Here is a 21,026-nt window from a genome sequence, read left to right on the forward strand (position 1 = left end):
CCAAGCACTAAAATTACAGTAGCTTTGTTGTGAGCATTTTGCCAGGTCCCAGCCCTGCCAAGCCCCAGCACTCTCACTGCAGCCTTCGGACAGGGAGATAGGTGAGATAGGTATGTGCTAACCACAAGTGAGGGAATCTTAACCACCACCACCTCAATAATTTCAGTAATTTAAGTAGCTAGATAAAGATTTAAAAACCTTTTGTTAGATTTGCAGGTTTGAAATCTGAAAATGAAACATGCTGTGTTTCCTAGACTCATATCACGAGCTTCAGGCACAAGAGCTCTGTGAGTCTGGTGGAGAGCCTGTGCATGAGACCATCCTGACCTTCACCAAGTGCCTTAAAATCCATTTTCAATAGCAAGCTATGCTCTTTGAAAAGAAAAGTCTCTCTGAAAGTCATTGGGCAGCAGTTTTTCATGCTCCAAAGGCATTTGTGGAAATGGGACTTCAAAAAACTGGCACAAGTGATGGGAAGACTTAAGAGCAAAACTTAAATTCTTGGCTTTTCAAATCAGATTAGTAGCATGTGACCTCTAATGAAGTCATATCTGCCTGGACACATCTGAGAGGAGGATTTATACCTGCCATGAGTGATTTATGTTTCTCCCTGAGGGTTTTCAGCTGGGATGTGTCAGCAGGTCCTGCTATGGGTCCCAGTTTTCCTGTCCTCCAGTGTGCTGAAGCATTTGCACACCCTGAATCGTTTGCTGTCCCATTGCCACAGAAATGTCTGAGGACTGTAAATGTTTAACATCTGCAACACGTTGAACTAAAAGTGTCTGTGTTCTGAACATTTGTTTTAGTGTTTGCACGCCATGGAGATCCAAGTAATGATTCAGTTTCTACCTGTAATTCTTATGCAACTATTTAGAGTCCTCACAAACGTGACGCAGGAGGATGAAGTAGCTGTCAACTGCACCATGTGAGTGCTGGCTGAACCTTCCAGTGACAAATGCAAGGCCATGAATGGCAAAAGCAGGGTCTGGTTTCCCAGGACAGGGTGCTAAGTGACAGCACTGGCTGTCCCCTGCTGCTGTCTTCCCCTGGATCGTGTGGGTGGCATGGGGGCATTGTGGAGCTCTTCTCCTGGGGGCGGTGTGAGGAAAAACGTGGTACTTTAAAGATACTCCTGGTTTGTTTCTCAAAAGAGAAAGTTTGGTGGCTCTGGGAGCTGAGTTGTCTTATCAAACGGCTGCAGAGTGCCCAGGTGTGTCCCAGCTGCAGATGTGGGGAGCAGTGTCCTGGTCTCATCCCGGCACACCAGTCCCTGGTGCCAGGACTGCTCCCGGTGCCCTGGGGCTGCTGCAGCTCCAGCTGTGCAGGCTCTGATCTCCAGCAGCCCCGAGAGGGCAGCAGTGACCCAGGCAGCACTGCTGGAGCTGCAGCCAGAGCACCTTCCCTGCAGGGAGAGCAGCCAGGGCACCTTCCCTGCTCCAGCCAGGGCATGTTCCCTGCAGGGAGTGCAGCCACAGCACCTTCCCTGCCTGGCACCAGCAGTGACCCCTGGATCCCAGAGATGCACTAAAACATGCAAAACGTGCACCTTCCTCATGATGCTGCCTCAGAGCAGTGCTGCCTGCACAGGGGGTGCTGGATGTCACCCTCCCCTGGTCCCTCCATGTGCCAGGAGCATCCTGCTCCCATGGAACTGGAGGCTGAGCCCCAGTCCCCAGGGATGTGGTGCCTGTTGCAGTCACAGCCCTGCCCCATGTGGTGTGGGTCATGAGAACTTTTCCTCTGTGGAGCACTGTAATTCCACTCTGTTTGAAGAGGGTGAGGACAGGGCAACAGGTGACCCCAGGTGCCTGTTGGGTGACCAGCTCCCACCTTCATTTCCAGAGATTTTTATCAAAGCTTGGCCTGATGCTTTCCAGTTTGTCAGTATCTTTCTGTTTAATAACATCTCTTTTCTCATCAGATTTTCATGGTGGAATTTAAAACCCACTTTATCTGATAAATGGCTTGTAAGCTCCTCCTTGTGGTTTGGCCTGTGGGGTCTGTGACAGCATGCAATGGCTCGTTGTTCCCTCTTGCTGGGAGTGGAATGTAAATCCCCAGTAGTGGCTGGGGAAACCAGGTCTTGATCAGCTGCCTGGGAGTGAGTCCAGAGGGCTGGCATGTTCTCCAGCATCTGCTTGACCTTCCCACACTGCAAGGCAACAGCCCTAAATAATCCACTGCATGTAACAAGGAGCACATGATGTAAATAAATGATAAAAAAAGAAGTTTCCAGAATTAATAAATCCTGGGGATGCAAGGAAGTATCAGAGTATAACAAGGATGGAAAATGTTCTGTCTCACCTCTTTGTGCAAGGAGTGCTAAAAGTCAGCCTGTCTGGGCAATTCCTGGGCCAGCACAGAAGTGGAGAAGACCTTTGGGCAGCTCATCTGAGTGCTTTGTGCAAGGGTGGTGCAGGAGCTGTGTGTGGGGGTGCTGGCAGCAGAGCTGTCACTGTGCAAATCAGGCCGTGCCAGTGGCCTCTTGAGGCTTTTGTGGTAGGGCAGGTGGGACACGTGTGGGTGTCTGCTTTTGTGAGCTAGAGGAACTTGCCCTTGTGTGGCTGCTGAACACAAACCACGTTTCTCCCCAGGGTTCTTCTGCACATCGTGTCCAAGTGCCATGAGGAAGGGCTGGACCACTACCTGCGCTCCTTCCTGAAGGTCAGTGCTGACACACTGCCCCTGTGGGGACAGCTCACCTCACCCTGCTCTTTTACCCCAGTCAGGGGTGACATGCTGTCCCTGTGGGGACAGCTCACCCTGACCCTGCTCTTTTGCCCCAGTACGTGTTCCGAGCCGAGAAACCCAGTGCCAAGCAGGCCAAGATGACCCACGAGATCTTGGTGCTTTCCATGGCCACCATCTTGAAGCAGTCAGCAGATTTTCTGGCCATCAATAAGCTCCTCAAGGTGAAGTATTGGCAGTACTTGGCTGCCAAGGGCAGAGGGGAAGGAAAGGGGATCTGGTGTAAAGCCCAACACTCACCCCCATCTAAACCCTCTGCAGGGCAAACCTTGCATGCAAACCAACTCCGTGCACCACATCCTTGAGGTTCTCCCATTAAAACAGAGATGAATTCTTGCAGAGAACCTCTGTTTAGGCCCATGGCAGGAGGCAGCAAAAGGCTGTTCATTTGGCCAGTTTTACCTATTTTCCCCAAGCCACACCTGAAGGGTGACTCATGGGAGGCAAGCTGAGTTTCTGCCCCTCTGGGCCTTTGCAGGGCTCGCACCGCAAACCCTGCTGGTTCTAGGAATGGTGCATTTGGGATCCATAGGGGCTAAATCTATTCCCAGCCTAAGACTGGCAGGACATCTCTGGGTAGCAAAGGCATTTGTTCCAAGCCAGCTGTGCAAGCACAGCTGTGCTCACAAAAAGCCACTTGGATGTGAGCTTTCCCTCCCACACAGGTGCTTCCCCCTATAGTTGGGAGTATCAGTCATGTTCAATCCTGCTGAGAAAAGTAATAGTATTCTTTGTTCATTCTAGTACTCGTGGTTTTTCTTTGAAGCACTGGCAAAGTCCATGGCAATGTACTTACTGGAAGAAAACAAAATCAAGGTAAATATAAATTTGGTCAACGTTGCATTACAGAACTGTCACAAACTCCTCCAAAAGCTTTTCTGAAAAGCTATGTGACTATTTAAAAACAAAAAGCTGCCAAGCTGAACAGCTTCACTTTCTTTTTCACTTCACTTTTTCCCTTTTCCACCCTTTCACTCTTAGTTGTAATTTAGAAATTCCAGCAGTCCTTATGGCTTGTGCAGCCTCTTTTCTGTCACTACCTGCTGCAGCTGCAGCCAATACTCTCTTTAATCACTGTTTCATTAGGAAGCAGGAAAAACAAACACTCAAGAGCTCGTGCCTGAGTTCAGTTGTCCCAGCTGAGCTGCAGCACTGAGTTGGGCTCTGCTTTCAGCTGCCCAGAGGGCAGAGGTTCCCTGAGTCCTACCAGCACGCCCTGCACTCGCTGCTGCTGGCCATCATCCCCCACGTCACCATCCGCTACAACGAGATCCCCGAAGAGTCCAGGAATGTCAACTTCAGCCTGGCTAACTTCCTGAAGGTCAGCATTTCTTCCCTTCTCCCAAGATTTGATAGATTGATAATGAGAAATACAGAGCAAGCAAACAAATGTGGTTTTGATTTATCTTGCCTTTGGTTTTTTCAGTTGTAAAAACTCTTGAGGGGATAAGCTGTCCTAGGAAAGAAACCTTTCCCTTTCCAAAGAGACAGTAACTGTATGTTACTGAGGGTTTTCAGGCATTCCTAGCAACTGTTTGGAACCTGAAATATATCTACTCTCATTTAAAATATTTCTATTGTCCACTGGAGACTTAAGTAAAGTAATCCAAATTATTTCACAGAAACAGGATCATGTATTGGAAAGTTAGCAGCAAGCCAGAAGATGAAATCTGGCTGCTGGCAGGACAATAGTATGGAGGGGATTTAGGATAATTGCTTTTATTTTTAATGGTTGGTCACATGTTGCTATTTTCTCCCCAGCGTTGTTTGACCTTTATGGACAGAGGATTTGTTTTTAACTTGATAAATGATTACATTTCTGGATTCAGCCCAAAAGACCCTAAGGTAAGCAGTAGGTTTCTTGAAAAGTGGTTTGCAGCTGTACATGTCTACATCAGTCAAAGCTTTGTAGTGATTATTTTATACTACTCTTGGAGGTCTTTTAGACTCTGTTCCTGCAGAGTCTTTTAGAGGCAGAGACCTTTTTGTCTGGGCTAAGAGCCTGTAGCCAGATGTTCTTTAAAGTAATGTAAAAGTCAGGATGACAGGAAAGAGTGGTCAATAGCCTGGATGAAAAAGACAAAGGAGTCCCAAGTGATATCTGTATGCATTGACACTTAGGTAGAACAACACAAGAATTTGCCAATTATTTGTGAGTTTCACCAGATGCTGTTTATTAGAAAGCATAGATACATTTATTAGATTCTTCAACCCTTGTGTAACAAGTGCATTGAACTGGAAGAAAATGGGCCAAACTAAAAACATTGTTTGTGTTTGTCTTTTTTTATCTCAGCTGCTGGTTGAATACAAGTTTGAATTTCTTCAAACTATTTGCAATCATGAGCACTACATTCCTCTGAACTTACCAATGACATTTTCCAAACCCAAGCTGCAAAGAGTTCAAGGTATGTTCTTTCTTAAGAGGTTGTCTAAAGAATTATAATTTATTAGTCCTCATGACTTCTGACTGGCTGAACTTTGGTTTGGTGTCAAGGAAATGTATGTCCTGGTTAGGACATTAACCTCAGGACAAGATGTTTTCTGTCAGATTTATATAATTTTGTTCCAGAATGATATGCAGTCAGTCTTTTTGGTATTTCCTATATTTAAGTTTACATGGGACTAGCAATATCTGGAAGACAACTGCCTGTGTTTCAGTAAGTAGGAAAATTTACTGCAATTTAGGCAAATTTATTGCAATGCAATCCTTTGTTCTCAGGAGTTTCAGCCTGCCCTGAGAAGTGGGGGGTCCTGTAGGGAATGGGGGTGCAGGAGAAGAGATGGAACTCACTGCCCTGCTGCCAGCTCTCCCTGTGGCCCCCAGAAGGGGATCAGGTCACCTTCTGCTCTGACACTGAACCAGGCACAGAGGGCGCAGTGTGCTGGAGCTTGTTCTACACCTGAGGGCAGCCAGCAGAGCTGGAGCCTGTCCTTGGTGCTCCCCAAGGGTGTTTGTGCTATGGCACCCCCACACATCACTCTCGTGTCACTGTCACACCCTGTTCTCTCTGCCCGAAGCTGCTCAGCAGGGCTGGAAGGGGCCCACAGGGGCTGGGCTGAGGCTGTGTGCAGGTGCTGTGGCTGCAGCTCTGGCACTGCTGGCAGCCCCAGGAGTGCTGCAGACAGAGCCCCAATCCCTCTCATGGCTCATCTGTGCTACACAGCTGCAGTAAGGATTGCCAGGTTTGGGTGCCACCAGCCTGGCCAGTGTAAGTACTGGAGAGGAGGGTGAGGATTGGGATCTCCCATGTAAAAGCCCTGTGGATTTATGGTTGTGTGATGTGTTCTGGTGGAGGAAGTTGGCTGTGCCTCACAGTGAAGCCATACAAGTCCCAAAGTGGTTCCACACACATACAGCTGGTAAAAGCAGAAGTAAATGAAATATCCCTTACTTTGGTAAATATCTCACACATGAGAGCTTTCTGGAGCAGCTGCTAATCTCTTACTTCAGTTTGGCTACTTGCCTGGCATTGTTTAACAAAGAGTATTGCTAGAAACAGCCAAGAAAAACACATCCACAGCCTCCCTGGTGCTTGTTACAGGCGTGGTAACATAAAGATGCTCTTTCTTGGTTAACATTCACCTTTGCCTTTGAGATGGTTGAATTGAAGAGCTGTAAGGGCAGCTTCTCTTTTCTGCTGTGTTTTATTGTGACTGGACCTACCTGCTGAGGTTCACATAGAGCCCTTGGCAGCAGAGCAGCCCATGCTGAGGTAGCAGAGGTGCCTTTGCAGTGGTGCCATGACAGAGCCATGTGGGGATGCACCTTCACTGCAGACCTGGCTCCTTTATGGACACACCTGTGGTACAGGGCTCAGGAGAGACCCTGCTGGTGTGTCTGACCTCTTCACCAGCCTGTGTGGCTGCGTGGAGGGATGCCCAAACCCCTGCTGCTCTGTCTCTAGGAGGAGAAGGAATAGCCCTCAGGGAGGTGGACAGAGAGAGCTTCTGCAGCTTCAGCCACTGCAGATGGGCACCCTGGCAGAGCACAGCCCTGCAGCCACATCCTGTTGGGTTGGAGTGTTGCATCTTGGAACAGCGGCTTTGAAACCTCCCAGCCAGTGCAGGGCTGGTTGTTGGTCTGTCCCTGCTGCCTCACGTGGGGACAGCAGCCAGAGCAAGCCCCAAGCTCGGCCTCGTGGCCAGCAGCACACAGTTAGTTTTGCAATGTTGTGATGGGAAAGAATCCAAGGGATTGACAGAAGCTGGAAGTTAAGCAAAGACCTCACAAATAATATTAAAACATGACATACTGTCCTGTTTCTCCAAGATTTAGAGCATTACTAGTTCCTCTTTATTTTTGCTGTCTTTTTATTTGACTCTTTTATTTTTACACATAATTAGAATTTTTTTCATTTGCTGTGGAATGGTTCACTTCAGTGGGTAGGTCCAGCTGGAATGGTGAACTCCTCTAATGTTGAATTAAGTATGCACTTTCCAATCAGTTAGCTTGCATCCAACTAATATAATAACCATGATGTGAGACAATGAGGCATTTGCTAACATGACTAACAGTGAAAGCTAGGTAATGTTCCAGATTGATTTTTCTTTCCTCTGAATCAAAGTTTCACAATCCAGTAAATGCTACTTTTGAATCAATGAGTTTAAAAATATCTTCTGCAGCCACAGAGCTGTTGGAACCCTTTGACTGGGATTTTCAAAGCTGAATGCACCCTGCCTTACCACAGAAGAACTTTCATACCTGTGGGGTTTTGGGGGAAAAAAAGTCTGAGCTGAGCAAATGGCATTTGTACTTTTGGGGGAAGAACAGAGAGCTTTGGGGTTATCCCTGTGGTGGTTCTAATTTGGTGAATGGCCTGGCAGAGGTGATGGTGTAATGACTGTTATGTCTTGCTCTGAACAGACTCTTGGAACATTTCCCTTAACCATTGCCTTGTTGTTTCTTTCAGATACAAATCTTGAGTACAGTTTAACTGATGAGTATTGCAGGCATCACTTCCTTGTGGGAATGCTCCTTAGAGAAGCCTCTGTTGCCTTGCAGGACAATTATGATATCAGATACACAGCCATCTCAGTCTTAAAAAACCTCCTCATCAAGCATGCCTTTGACAACAGATACCAGCACAAGGTCAGGCCTGTTTTGTTGGCTTTTTAAACTTAATGTTGTTGCATTTTATGGAAAAAAACCCCACATACCAGAGTTTTAGATATTGCAGGATGCACCAAAAGTATTCCAATTGTTTTTTAGGGAACTGTTGTAAATAACTGACAGTTATGGAACAACAGTAATAGCTCAGAAACCATCTAGGAAATGCAGCCCTCTTACTCATGCTGAGTATGTAGGTAATTATCCCTAAACCATTAAGGAACTTGAGAGAGTCATTAGCCAAGAGTTGTTCGACAAAATGAGGACATTAGTGATGTTCTGGTCTTGGGCCTAAATTCATGTCCTGTATTAATATGCTATAATCAGGAAACAGAGCTGATCTCTGTTACAAGTCAGCTGCATGTTTTACTGATTAGTGACTCAGAGGAGAAGATCTTGATTCTCATGAGGTGCTGGATTTCCTCTGGGTGGGTCTCAGTTTTCTTTGGTCAGTCTCAGCACGCGATGATGCTGAAAGAGGCTGGAAATGGGTTTGTTTTACCTTGGTGCTGCTCCCTGCTGACCCACATGCCCTCCAAAGTGCCCAGCTATCTGTGCAGACACTGCCTGCCCTTGCTCTAGCCTGAAAACATCCCTCTGTGTAAGTTTGGTCCTCACATTGCTCCTAGTGTGCTGCATTCTTGGTGTTATCCAGGAACATGGATGGCTGCCTGGCATCGAGGGTGGGAGAGTGCCCCAAATGTGCCAGGGGCTCTCATGGGCCCAGAGCCAGCTCCTCTTCCCTCCCCTCTCTTGCCCCTTTAAGGCCTGAGCTGGAGCTGGGCTGGCTTTGCTCTGCAGTGAGGATCCATGAGTAACTCAGGAGCTGTTTGCTCCCTCGGTGTGCAGCACTGCCCTGACTGCTCAGAAGCTCCCCTGTCTTACTGCTGTCCCACAGGATATTGGTGTATGTGTTGTAGATGTGAATTTCTTTATTATTTAAAAGGTTCTACTCAATTTGCAAGCCTTATTTTTTCTTTTTAATCTTTCAGCCCAATTTAAAATAATATATGTCTAACAAAAAAGAATTGGATGTAAAAGAGTCCTCCATTTAGAAAATGTCAACCCAATCATTTTGATCTGTACCAGTTAATCCAAATTAATCTGTTCCTACAAACTGTTTTCACTAGAAGCATTTGCTATAGAGAATTTCTGACTGGAAGCAGAAGCCAGCACCAGGCATGGAGCAAATATTCCTGTTATATTACTCTTGGGTGTTGCACTTAAAAACCAAACTATGCAAGTCAAGTGCCAGTTAAAGTGTTAGGAAATCCAGGACTTAGTTTTTCACACATCCTGTGGGACTGGGAATGTTACTTAGCCTCCAAAACCCCTGACTGCCCCAAGCTTGTTGCTAGAAGCGTAATACCTCTCTGGCAGCTCTGGAAGTGGGGATGAGAAGCCAAACCAGCTCACATTCTTGAACACCACATACAGTGTCTAAATACAGATATATGTCTGTATGTGTTTTGGCTTAAGAGTGTCACATTCACATTCTCTGAAAAAATCCCTTTGCCCAGGAATTTTCTCCTGGGAAGCTGAGGAGCCTGAGAGAAAAAGGGAAACGATTTTTATCTCATTTACTTCTCCTCTGTTTTGCTCATGTGGAATGTGTTTGGAGATTGTTTACCCACAGGTGATTGTTTCATTGGATTCTGGTGTGAATTGTTTTGTCTCACTGGCCAATCAGTGCCAAGCTGTGTTGGGACTCTGGAAAGAGTCACGAGTTTTCATTATTATCTTTTTAGCATTGTGTAAGTATCTTTTCTGTATCCTTTAGTATGGTATAGTTTAATATCCTTTAATATAATATCTTAAAATAATAAATTAGCCTTCTGAGAGCATGGAGTCAGATGCATCATTCCTTCCTGCCACGGGAACTCCAGCAAATACAACACAAGAGTTTATCTTTTTTCACTCCATTGGGAATCTTACTGAGATTTTTCTCTGTGCCTGCTTGCAGAACCAGCAGGCAAAAATTGCCCAGCTGTACCTGCCGCTGTTCGGGGTGCTCCTGGAGAACCTGCAGCGCGTGGCCGGCCCCGAGGCCCTGAGCTCCTGCCCTGCCTCCAGCCCTGTGAGTAAAGCTGGGGTTCCTCTACATCTGACATGTCTCTGGACAGGTTGTGCAGTGCTTGGGGGGAGCTGAGTCCCTCTGAGAGCAACGAGCTTGAGCAGGGCTTGGCCTGGGGCTCCAGCAGCTGTTCTGGGGAGTTGCTGCTTGGTCTTCCCAATAATTGTGTGTGTGGCTCCCAAATGGCCTTGGCCTTGCAGACTAGGCTCTCCTCCTTGCTGGGCTAAAAGAATAACAAATAGGATATCTGAGAAAAACAATTCAGAATTTCAACTCAAATGGTGAAAAGGAAAAAGGAAAACACTACCATGACTTATTCTATATGTTCTGCTATTTTTTGTACTCCTTCCCAACTCCTTTGTTTCCTTGTTATACAAGCAAGGAAATTTTTGTTTTCATCTGTGTTGTTTTTAAAACCTGCTCTAATCTGGCATTTTGTATTGCACTGTTCCCTTCTATAAGAGAATAGGTGTTTTCTTTGATTGGTCACAAAACCTTATATTGCTTTGCAGGCATCCAGGGATGAATTCATATGCAGTTTTCCATCCCCCTCAAGCAGATCCAGCCTGATTGCAGACAAAGATCCAGGTAAATTAATTTTTCTAAATTCTAAATTTTCCTATTTATTTTAACACAACTGTTACCAGCTTGAAGCACCCAAAACCCATTACCCAAAACCTGAAACAATCATGTCCTAAAAGACCTCACAGACTGTGCATGGTTTTCCCCAGATGTGGTGTTACCCTAACTGTCCTTTCCAGATTTTTCCTTTTCCAGCTTTTGACACAGGGCTTTGGCAAGCCCCATCTGTGCTGTGCTGACAAGTGCAAAGTGTTTAACTGTGGGGTCTGGGGGTTTCTTTCAGCCTGTGGAGCAGCCCTTCCAAATGGCCATTCAATAAAGAGAGAGGACTCAAAAGGATCCCTGAACTCAGAGGGAGCAACGAGTTCCCCGGATCAGAGTGAAAATGTAATGTACCAGGGGCTGGGCAGAGCAGCACAGCCTGCAGGCTGTGTGAAACAAGGGGGAGGGAAAAGGAGTTTCCCGTGGTAAGACTCTCCGAAGTCAGCTTCTAGATGTCTCTGGAAACAAACAGATTGATGTTTAGCAAAGGTCAGAGTCACAAGTCTGGTATGCTTTCCTTCTTCAGACATCACTGAGCCAAAAATAGAATGGCTGACAAATTGCTTGTTGAAGATGAAAGGCAAAATCTGTGTGGAAAATCTCTGCTCCTGTGGTGCATCTGTCCATCCTCAGATGTGCTCCCTGTGTGTGGGTGGCTCTGAGCCTGGCTGCACCTCAGTACCTGGTGCTGGGAATTGGTTTCCAGATATCTGAGAAGCAAAGCACCATGGTGTGAGGTTGCCAGTGACCACTGACTAAAGATAAAGTGATTGCAGAAAAACCAGCCCAGGCAAGTAACCACAGGCCCAAACTTGCAGAAGGTGACTGTGGTCATGCCACAAAGACCTCTGACCCCACTGTTCAGATAGGGAGAGGTATTCAGTACTCTTCTTCTTGGCAGATTGCACACATGAAAATCAGATATTTGTGCAAACCAGCCCCTGGTTTTCCTCAAGGCACTTTGCAGATATCTTGAGTTGGCGTGAATCATTGATACATCTTCAAAAACTTTGGCCCTTGTAACAAGCAAGGCAAAGATTATCTGGGCTTATGGCTGTGTCCTGACGTGCTTAGAAGAGATAAGGCCTTGCCAGCTCTCCTCCATAAATCACAGAGCTCCAGGGCTGAGTACAGCCGAGCACTTCACTGTCCAGCAAAGCCCTGAGCTCCAGCCCTGCTGATGGGCTTTGCAGGAGGTGCTGTGGCTTCCAGCTCAGCTCTTCCTTCATGGCCAGACATCGTCCTCTTGAATGTTCTTGAATGTTTTTCAGAGTTATTGAAAGCCATCTTTCTTGATTGAAACCAGTGTGCACAGAACCATGTGAAAGCAGTGCCCCATGGAGGAGCACAGCTTCAGCAGCACTCTCAGAGGCAGACTCTGCTCATTGCCCCACTCCCCTGGAGTGAATTGTGTGCTAACTTTGTAGTTTGGCATGGTCAGTAGCAAATCTCTGGCCATAGCACCCTGTCTCCAACTCTAACATGATTGTTTATATCTGCTTTATTATGACTCACATCCACAGCTTATCCCGGAATAAACAGCAAATAAGTTCTGTGGATCCCTCTCCAAACATGAGAGGCAGAGCTTTAGGAGAAGCCTAGGGCTTTATTGTATCCATTTATTGAAGGATACAGCTCAGGCCAGCACAGAGAATGCAAAATAAAATTGCTGTAACTTTAGAAGTCATGCTTCCCGCCACACAATGCCCAAGCCTTCCCCACATAAATTGACTCATCAGCAGGATTTCGTGTATTTTGCCTGAGTCACTTAGTAGGAGGAAAATTGAAACACTTCCAAAAATCAAGGGGAGGAGAAAGTTCTTAAGATGAAACATCCTCCTTTTTTAATAATTGATATTATGTTTTGAAGTGTATGTCTTTAACAGAAAGTCAGACTTTTGCTTTAAATGGTGGCAGCCAGTGAATTTTTGTTTACGGGAACTGGCTTTAAAAATGTCCAGGAGCTTAGCTGCTGCAGAGAGCAGGGGAAATGAAAGCAGGCTGCTGTGTATTTTGCTGGATAACCTGTCATTCTCTGCCCAGACATCTTTTCTCTGAGCAGAGAAGTGTTTGGGTGTTTGGTGATGTGCCCAGGATTCCCAGGCTGCTCATCACTGGCTGAGCTGTTTCCAAGGCACGGTGCTGTGGGGTGCCCATGTGGGGGCAGGAGGGATGCCAGCACCCCTGGTGTGTGCCAGGTTTGCTGTGCCCATGCTGCACAGCCCTGTGCAGAGCCAGGAGCCCTCGGTGTCACAGCTGTGTCCCAGCAGATCCGCAGGAGCTCCATGAGGAGCAGCGTGTCCCACTGCAGCCGGCTGGACCAGTTCGAGATCCGGACACTTCTCATGTGCTACCTTTACATTGTGAAGATGATCTCTGAAGGTTGGTGCCTCCTGCCCACTGGGGCAGCCAGAAAGACAAGGGACCAGTTTTGGCCTGTAAGGTCCCCTCTTTGAGGTTTTTAAAGTCTCAGTGCACTGTTCTTCATTTTCTTTCAGATACTCTTTTAGCTTACTGGAACAAATTCTCTCCCCAGGAGCTGATCAATGTCCTCATGCTTCTGGAGTGAGTATCACAAGGCTGCTTTTCAAACCCTGCTCCTTAGTGTGGGCAGAATGGCTAAGGAGGAGAGCACACACTGTCCTGTGCAGCACTGGGGGTGTCTGGCCAGGTTGGAATGACATGCTCTTCCTCCCTCTGAGGAGAAGCAGGTGTAAATTGAGGAAGCTTGGTTTAGTGGCAGTGCCCCGTGCTCTGACTGGGGGGTGTCCTACCACCTGTGGGCTCAGCTTCCCCTTCACTGTCACAGACTCCACTTTGCAGCAAATTTGGGAGAAGACATGGGTGAGAAGACAGAAATGTGCCATAGAATTTTGAAACCAAGAGTGTGAGGTCAAGTGACTTGTAAATACAGATGCAAGCCCTTGTACAGAGAGAAGTGTGGCTGCAGGCCACAGGGTGGGTTTTAAATGTTCTGGATTGTTCCTGATCTGTAGGATCTTTAACAGATACGTTTTTCATTTTCTTCCTAGGGTGTGTTTATTTCACTTCAGATATGTGGGGAAGAGAAATATTGCCAGGTACTGCATCCTTCCATCTGGTGCTGGGCTGTGGGGGTCATGCCCGTGCTCCCTGCCCCAGCAGAGGTGGGGAGGGCTGGTGCACACCCATTCTGGGCAAACCCCAGTGGGTCTGGGGCTCTGCTCGGTGCCATGCCCTGAGCAGGGGCCCCTCACCTCAGCTCCCTGCCCCTTCCCTCCCCTCCAGCTCCTGCATGAGATCCCCAGGCTCAGGCGAGCGCAGGTTGGCAGTGTCCCCCCCAGCCAGCTGCAGGTGAGACAAGAGCCCCAGCTGCATCCCTGCTTCCTGAGCAGCATCCCTGCTTCCTGAGCAGCATCCCTGCTTCCTGAGCAGCATCCCTGCTCTCATGTTAGCCCTAGGGCCTCCTGCAGCAGCAAGGCTGGCACAGCGCGGGCAGGCCCACTGGGACTGCCCCAGACTGGTGTGTTGGAGGAACAGGCCTCCATCCTGGTGCCTTGTGTGATGTGCAGTGGTGTGTTTGCTGCTGGTGCCCCAGGGCTGTCTGTGCTCCCCTTGCAGGGTGCAGGATGCCTGGCTGGCCAAGCACACGGCGGCCGAGAGGAAGTCGCAGACGATGCCGGCGCTGCGCAGCCGGGCCGGGGCGCGCCTGCAGCACCTGGGCAGCCTGGAGAGCTCCTTCACCCTTAACCACAGTACGTGTGCCAGCAGGGCAGGCACTCCAGCCTGGGAAGAACTGCATGGAGCCGTTTTACACTTGCTTTCCACAGGTTACTCAGATTCTGCAGAATTGCCCTGGTCACCAGGCCTCCCTGCAGCATTCCTGGATGGGTGAGGGTGGCATCCAAGCCAGCCCCTTAAAAATCACCCCTGGGATTTCGGACTTGTGTGGCTTTCTGCTCTTGCCTGTCTTGGCTCAGCTCCTTGGCTGAGTGTGTGGGCAGGTGGATAGAGAGCAGGACAAGCAGGAGAAGTGCACTGCCCAGACACCTATGCTGGGATCTGCTCTAAGCCTCTTCATGTGGGTGCACTTTGTCCCATTAAAGGACTTTGCCATCTTCCCTCCCTGGAGACAGCTGGGACACCTCATGCTCTGTCTGGCTTTAAAGACAGTGATATAAAGGGGCAATGCAAATACTGTTTTCCTGGTGTGGCATCAGGCTGAGGCAGCTTCTCTGAGTGGAGTTGGCAAATTCAGCATCTTGCTATTCTGGCATCATCTCCCAAATGCAGTGAAAGTGCAAGGGAGAACCTTATCTATATCAGCACTTAGATTTTTTGGGAGCTGGAGTGTTGAACACTGTTTCCTCCTAATTTTCTCTCTGTCCACAGATGCAGGCACCTCAGAAGCAGATATTGTGCACCAGGCATTACTGGAGGGCAATATTGCCACCGAAGTGTGCCTGACAGTCCTGGACACCATCTCTTTTTTCACTCAGAGTTTCAAGGTCAGCACTGAAATCAAAAATGTTGTAGAAAAGTTTTATATATATTTGGATTTTGGTGACCTGTTCTCCTAGAGTGGAAGAATTTGGAAGGCTTTACAAAAGCAAATAATTTTCAGTTTGGTTATTTTCCAAAACAGTGTTTCACAGAGTAATTATACCCATACACAATTTTTCCAGTTCTTCAAAGCTGCAAGGCCAGAGAAAATCCCATGTATGTTATAGCAGGTTTTACAAAAATAGAATAAGAGGAAATGTATATCATGTAGAAAGGACGGACTAGAGAAAAGGGAAATGAATGTCCAACATTTTTAGAAGTCGCTCTTTTGTACCCTAAATTACCTGGAAGCAAGGCCCATTTTTCTTTGAATTGCTGTACATTAATATCTCTGGGGCTGAGGCTCTCCAGCTGTGGTTACCAGTGCAGGACCAGAACCATGGGTAGAAGTCTTCTCTTCCATGTTGGGATTCATGCTTTTGGCAGCCATTGCCATCTACACAAACCAAGGCCTCTGTGGTGAAGAGATCCCCAGGATGGCAGCAAAATACTGTCCCAGAAATTCCCTTCCTGAAGTGTAGTCAGAGGAATCCTGCATGTAGCAACGTGTCTGGTGTGGTGTCACAAGAACAGCTCTGGATTTCAGAGCAAGCACGATGAACATTTCCTTTTTACATGGAGATGAAGAGAAAGCTGTTCAAAGCCTCTGCTTCCACTGCAGAGCCAAAAAGCCATCCTGGTGCAGATGTTAAATTACTCCTTGGAAATTTGGTAACAGCAAAAGGATTTAGATGCAACATTTAAAACTTGCTTGACTTTCTCAGCTGCCTCTTTGGTAATATTGCTGAACTAAAAAACGATGTGATTTTCAAACCACAGGACAGACTGGATTCCCTTCCCCTTTAGTGGGCTTTGGCTTCACTTTTATGGCCACACCAGACACGAGTGGGTCCTGTGCTGCAGCAGCTGGGCTGGTGCTGTTCCACTGCCACAGGAAATGAGCTCAGTGTAAAACTCTGGATCCTGAACTTACCACAAGGTCTGTGCAAGCTGGCAAAATCTGAGCCAGCCCAAGGACTGTGAGGACTGGCAGTGTGATGGGGGCTGTTGATTTCCTGTCAATACAGGATATCCACATCCTTGTGTCATGCCCAAATCTCCTGCACAGCCCCGTAGGGATGGCGGTGGGCAAAGTCCACCTGGTCTGACACCAAACTGTATCAATAACCCCCAAGTAATTCCATTTTGCTAAATCTACAAGATGCAAACTGGCAAAACTCTTCAGGAAACAAGGGAAGTGAAATTACTAACTACAGCTACTGATCTATCCAGTGAGAAAATGGGTCTTTTTTTTTTTCTTCCCCCCTCTCTTTTGGGCTACAAACAAAACAATTTTCTAGAAAAATAAAAAGAAATGGAAAAAATCCCCCCAGAGTGATACTTACATTGGTAACATGTTTTGTTTAAAATAACTAGGCAACCAGTCACAGTTGCACAGAATATTGACTTACTCTTTGGAATTAGTGATTCAGAAGTGATATTTTCGTTTTTTTTCTCTGCTGCAAAAATAGCCTCTGCTAGCTACTATAAGTTTTTATTGATTGTCACATTTTATTGGTTATATTTTTACTGAAGGCCCTGTTGCTTATCTGGCTCAAGAATTAATATGATTAATTATGCAAAATTATCTCTGTCACTTCCAGCTTCAGGCACAACATTCCTGCTAAGCAAATTCTCCTGTTGCTTTCCAGACCCAGCTTTTAAGCAACGATGGCCACAATCCACTTATGAAGAAGGTTTTTGATATTCATCTGGCTTTTCTCAAAAATGGGCAGTCAGAAGCAGCCCTTAAGCACGTGTTTGCCTCTCTGAGAGCTTTCATTAGCAAGGTAGGTACAATGACAAAGGTGTGGGAGAACTTGTAAGTATGGCAGAGAGGCCAGTATGATTAAACTCCTGTTAACCTGATATTTTGGAGATGTGTTTTAGCTACACTGATTTAAAACACAGCCCAGGTTAAGTTCTCTAGTTATTTATTATTTGTTGGACATCAGTAAGCAAAGGAGAAATCATGAGGAATTCCCACACTTGCCTTGGTCACAAGGATTAGTGTCTGTTTGACCAAGAGCTGGTGCTTGAATCTTTGCCCCAAAGTGCCAGTGCTGCTGACAGTGCTGTTGCTTGAATAATGCATGCACTGACAGGCAGCTCCTGAGCCACTGCTGGGAGAAGTGATAGCTCTGCTGAACCTTGTTCTGTGCTCTCTGAGCCCTGACAGGTAGTGAGGCTGTTTAATGTCCCGAGCTCAAGCAGAGACAAAGCCACAGCTGACCACAGAGGAGCAGTGATTGATGCTGACATTGCCCTCTGTTCTTGTCAAAACCTGCCACTGCTCAAAAGGACGTTTTTCCAGATCTGATGTACATTATAACACCATTCCTCCCAGATGTGCAGTTATCATAAATACAAAATTAATTAAAACACCTCAAAGCCCTTGAGCGCAACACTTCATTCATGATGAAAATCCATGTGGCAGATTGCAGCCAGACAGGGATGGTGTCTGAGTGGTAAGCAAAGAGTAACTTTCAAAGGAGCTTTTGCACTAGCTGCTGAGCAAAATCTGATTAAAATGAGACTGCTAAACTGCTTTTTAATGGTGGAAAAAGTCTGTACTTTTTACATTTTGCTGTAACCCCACAGCAAAGCTGAGAGTTAGTGTAAGTCTAGGGCTGGATTTTGGTGCTAAGCAAACACATGAGAAGCAGAAATGCAGAGTTCTTGCTGGCTCCCTGTCTGCTCCAGGCAGTGTGGTCTCCTACAAGGTGTTTTTCCACGGGGCTTCTTAGAGCCTGCTAGATTGGCAGCTGGCAGGGGCAGGAATCACTCAGTTTTTCTGCAGGGTTCAGTGCCTGTTTATTACTCTGCCTTTCTTTTGACTTTTCTGCTTGCTTGTGATCTGCTTAGCCTTGAGATCCATCCTGCTGCAGATCTGCGCACACCCTGCTCTCCCACTTGCTAGCCAAAAGTTTGTTTAGCCAGAAATATTTGTTTTGTGCCTATAGCAAATATTAGGCATTCCTTGCCTTCCTGACATATTTTCATTTGAATATGAAGCCAGACCTGCGCACCTGCTCAATTTGATCTCACTGTCAGCCTTCAAAGCCTGGAGCCCTTCAGGGCTTCCACACTTGCTTTCCAAAACATCAGTGGCAGCAGGGAGGCTGCATGCTTGGCTGCTGCAAGGATGGGGGATTGTTTTCTTGGATTTATGCCAGTCTACATCCATGCTGAATTTCACCTCATGGGTCTTTAAAGACACAAATTATTGATTTCAGCTTTCTTGCATTTCCCCTATAGCAGGGCATATATGGCTTCTGTAAAAGCAAGATATGAGTCCAGCAGATGGTATCTAGAAGGAGGAAGTGTTTTCTTTGCCAACTCCATAACCACACGAGTCCCAAACTTCCTTTTAAGTCCTTTCAAGTGTTCTTCTGAGGCCTGAAGTGGCTATGGTGGCCAAGGCAGGTGGTCACTGCATTGTATGACAAGTCAAGGATGAAATGTTTTCCTCCAAGTTTGTTTTCAAATCCTAGCTCTGCTCTACTTTGTAACTTCCAGAAAAGCAAAAGGGAGTTATACCTTTGTCACAGTTAGAATGGAAAATTTTTCATTTTTAGGACCTCCTATAGCTAAAATTACAATGAAATGAATCCCCCTCTTATTTGTGGTCACAGCAAATGGTTGCTGGAGGGAAAAAACTCCTGAGATGTATTCTGCTACCTATAATTTGTCTTCTACATTAAACCCAGTTATTTGATAGGCAAAAGACTTTAAAAAAATGTTGCAAGAGAGCAAATAAAAATCTTCTATAATTATTTGCATCTTTGGTTTTGGTTGCACGTGTGTGTTCTGGGAATTTGGCAAGAAAGCTTCCTCTGTTTTACTGGCTGGTAAGAACCAACCAAAGCTAGATTGCTCTTGTTTCACACTCTAGGTTTTCTTAAGAACTGAATCTGTCTATTTACAGATAAATACATATATAAATACCTCTATGCATGCTTAGGAATGATCTTTAATTTAAAAGTTATAAAGGAAAATGTGCATAGAGGAGGAGTGTGCATTACAGACTGGCTCAAACGTCCTTCTGCCTGTCCCCATGGCTGTGCTGCCCTCACATCCCTTTGAGCCTCGCTGGGAGCTGGCTGCTGGGTTGAGCCCTGCTCTGGTCCATGGCATGGGGCTGGGTCAGTGCAGAGGGCACAGTGAGCACCTCAGGGGCTGTTCCATGCTCTCCCCAGTGCTCTGGCCCAGCTGGGGAGCCACAGGCAGCACCAGGCCTGGCTGGGCCTGCAGCAGCCCTTCATGCCTGGATCTGCTTCCCCGGGCCTGGCACCAGGAGCCATTGCCTCTGCTTGGCCTCCAGGAAGGGACGCAGTTCCCTGAGAAAGGGGCACAGGTTTTCCTCCAGAGCTGGTGTGGAGGGGGGTGCACAGGGCAGCAGATTCCCAGGCAGGGGCTGTGTCCCTGGCAGTGCATTGGAGTGTCTGAAAGCCTCTGCTGGCTGGCAGTGTCCCTGCTGGGAGAGGTGCCAGCCATGACTGTGCTGTGTGTGCCTGCCCTGTCCCACAGCTCAGCCCAGGGCTGCCTATGATCCTGTTTGGCTCTGGGGAAGGGCAACACTGCACTGGGCAGCAGCTCTTGCAGCTCCTTTCCCAGGTGCACACACGATCTGTGTGCACCTTATGATGTTTATTTGCCTCTTTCCTTCTTTCTCTTGTTTTGTTTTTTGATGATAATTTTTGGCCAGAGGCAGTGAACAAAAAGTGGTTTGTGCCCTAATTCTATTTTCTTGGTGCAATCCCAGTATCTTGCTAGCCACAGGTCCCAGATCCCTGTTTTAAGACTGTCACCAGCACACCATGGTGGTACCTACAAGTTTTCCTGGATCATCCATACTTAATGCAAGGAGTGGAGGGCCACAGTAACAGTTTCAGCCTCTGGCTGATTCTATTTACTGTCACCTCCCATGGGCAGAAGGTAGTGGGGCAGATGAAAGTGGCTAATGGGGCAGATGAAAGTGGCTAATGGAACATGCCCCATGAGGACCATGGGGTCTCAAACAATCTGAATAGGTAAAATGGTGGTTGCCTCCGTTGCCTGTTTTTAGCAGGAGATTCTCTGGGCCTGGGCGCCAGCCGCAGCAGCAGGAGCAGAGTGCTGCTGGGCCATCCCCAGCAGCCTCCACCCCTCGGGAGGTGCTTTATCTCCCCTCCCCAGCAGGTCCCTGCGTGCCAGCACAAAACCCTTCCTTGTTCTGCTTCCCTGTGCTCAGCCTCTGTGCCGAGGTGGAGGGAAGCCAAGGGTGGTGTCACCTCCCTGCCAGCCACCTCCTGTGACCCACAGCCACAGGGACAGACACACCCTGGCATCCCCAGGAGGCTGCTGCCCACTGGGACAGGTGTCCCCCCTGTCTGCTGCAGGTGTCCCTTCCCAGGCAGGGCTGAGCTTGCCCTGACAGCTGTGCTCAGGGGTTTGCTGAGGGGACAGCCAGGCCACCAGGGTGTTCCCCTTGTCCCTGCTGCAGGTCCCTGAGCCCTGCTGTGACTGAGGGAGCTTGCACTGTGGCTTGGCTTGGTCCTGCTGCTCCCTGGGTGGCCCTGGCTGGGGAGGCAGGGCAGGTTACTGAATTTGATGCTCTAAGTGACAAGCATGTTTGCATTCCTGAGGGCATGCAGGCATGATTTGAGCTGTTTTGGGGGGATCATGTAGAAGTAGATGTGTGAGCATTGCAGGTCACATTTCCCAATGAGGTTGGATTCCTAGTTGGGCTCTGATGGATTTTCTGATCTTCCAGATAGCACCTTGTGGTGGGAATGCCTGTGGGACCTCTCCTCTTTGCCCCACTGCTTGGGATTATGGCTTTTGGAAGAATGTAATTCTATCAGTCCAGTTTGGTGAGAATTTGCCAAAAATCCCAGATGTTATCAGGGG

The 21,026-nt window shown here is 47.5% G+C and overlaps 1 protein-coding gene across 3 annotated transcripts in view; it reads left to right on the top strand.

Moving 5' to 3' along the window:
- DOCK11 (dedicator of cytokinesis 11) overlaps positions 1-21,026 on the top strand; it is a 76,886-nt gene that overhangs the window by 39,340 nt on the left and 16,520 nt on the right. For 2 of the 3 annotated variants that reach the window (XM_059483264.1, XM_059483265.1), the window contains exons 24-41: positions 807-925; positions 2,595-2,664; positions 2,787-2,912; positions 3,493-3,564; positions 3,923-4,069; positions 4,510-4,593; positions 5,042-5,153; positions 7,659-7,837; positions 9,819-9,932; positions 10,442-10,517; positions 10,795-10,898; positions 12,824-12,935; positions 13,052-13,118; positions 13,586-13,633; positions 13,821-13,886; positions 14,154-14,287; positions 14,925-15,040; positions 16,787-16,924. In XM_059483264.1, the coding sequence (XP_059339247.1) occupies positions 807-925; positions 2,595-2,664; positions 2,787-2,912; positions 3,493-3,564; positions 3,923-4,069; positions 4,510-4,593; positions 5,042-5,153; positions 7,659-7,837; positions 9,819-9,932; positions 10,442-10,517; positions 10,795-10,898; positions 12,824-12,935; positions 13,052-13,118; positions 13,586-13,633; positions 13,821-13,886; positions 14,154-14,287; positions 14,925-15,040; positions 16,787-16,924 (1,884 nt within the window). The remainder of the gene's footprint in view (positions 1-806; positions 926-2,594; positions 2,665-2,786; positions 2,913-3,492; positions 3,565-3,922; positions 4,070-4,509; positions 4,594-5,041; positions 5,154-7,658; positions 7,838-9,818; positions 9,933-10,441; positions 10,518-10,794; positions 10,899-12,823; positions 12,936-13,051; positions 13,119-13,585; positions 13,634-13,820; positions 13,887-14,153; positions 14,288-14,924; positions 15,041-16,786; positions 16,925-21,026) is intronic. The other variant, XM_059483266.1, reaches the window with a different exon arrangement.

The sequence above is a fragment of the Ammospiza nelsoni genome, chromosome 15 (genome assembly GCF_027579445.1).
Source record: "Ammospiza nelsoni isolate bAmmNel1 chromosome 15, bAmmNel1.pri, whole genome shotgun sequence".
Taxonomy (NCBI): Eukaryota; Metazoa; Chordata; class Aves; order Passeriformes; family Passerellidae; genus Ammospiza; species Ammospiza nelsoni.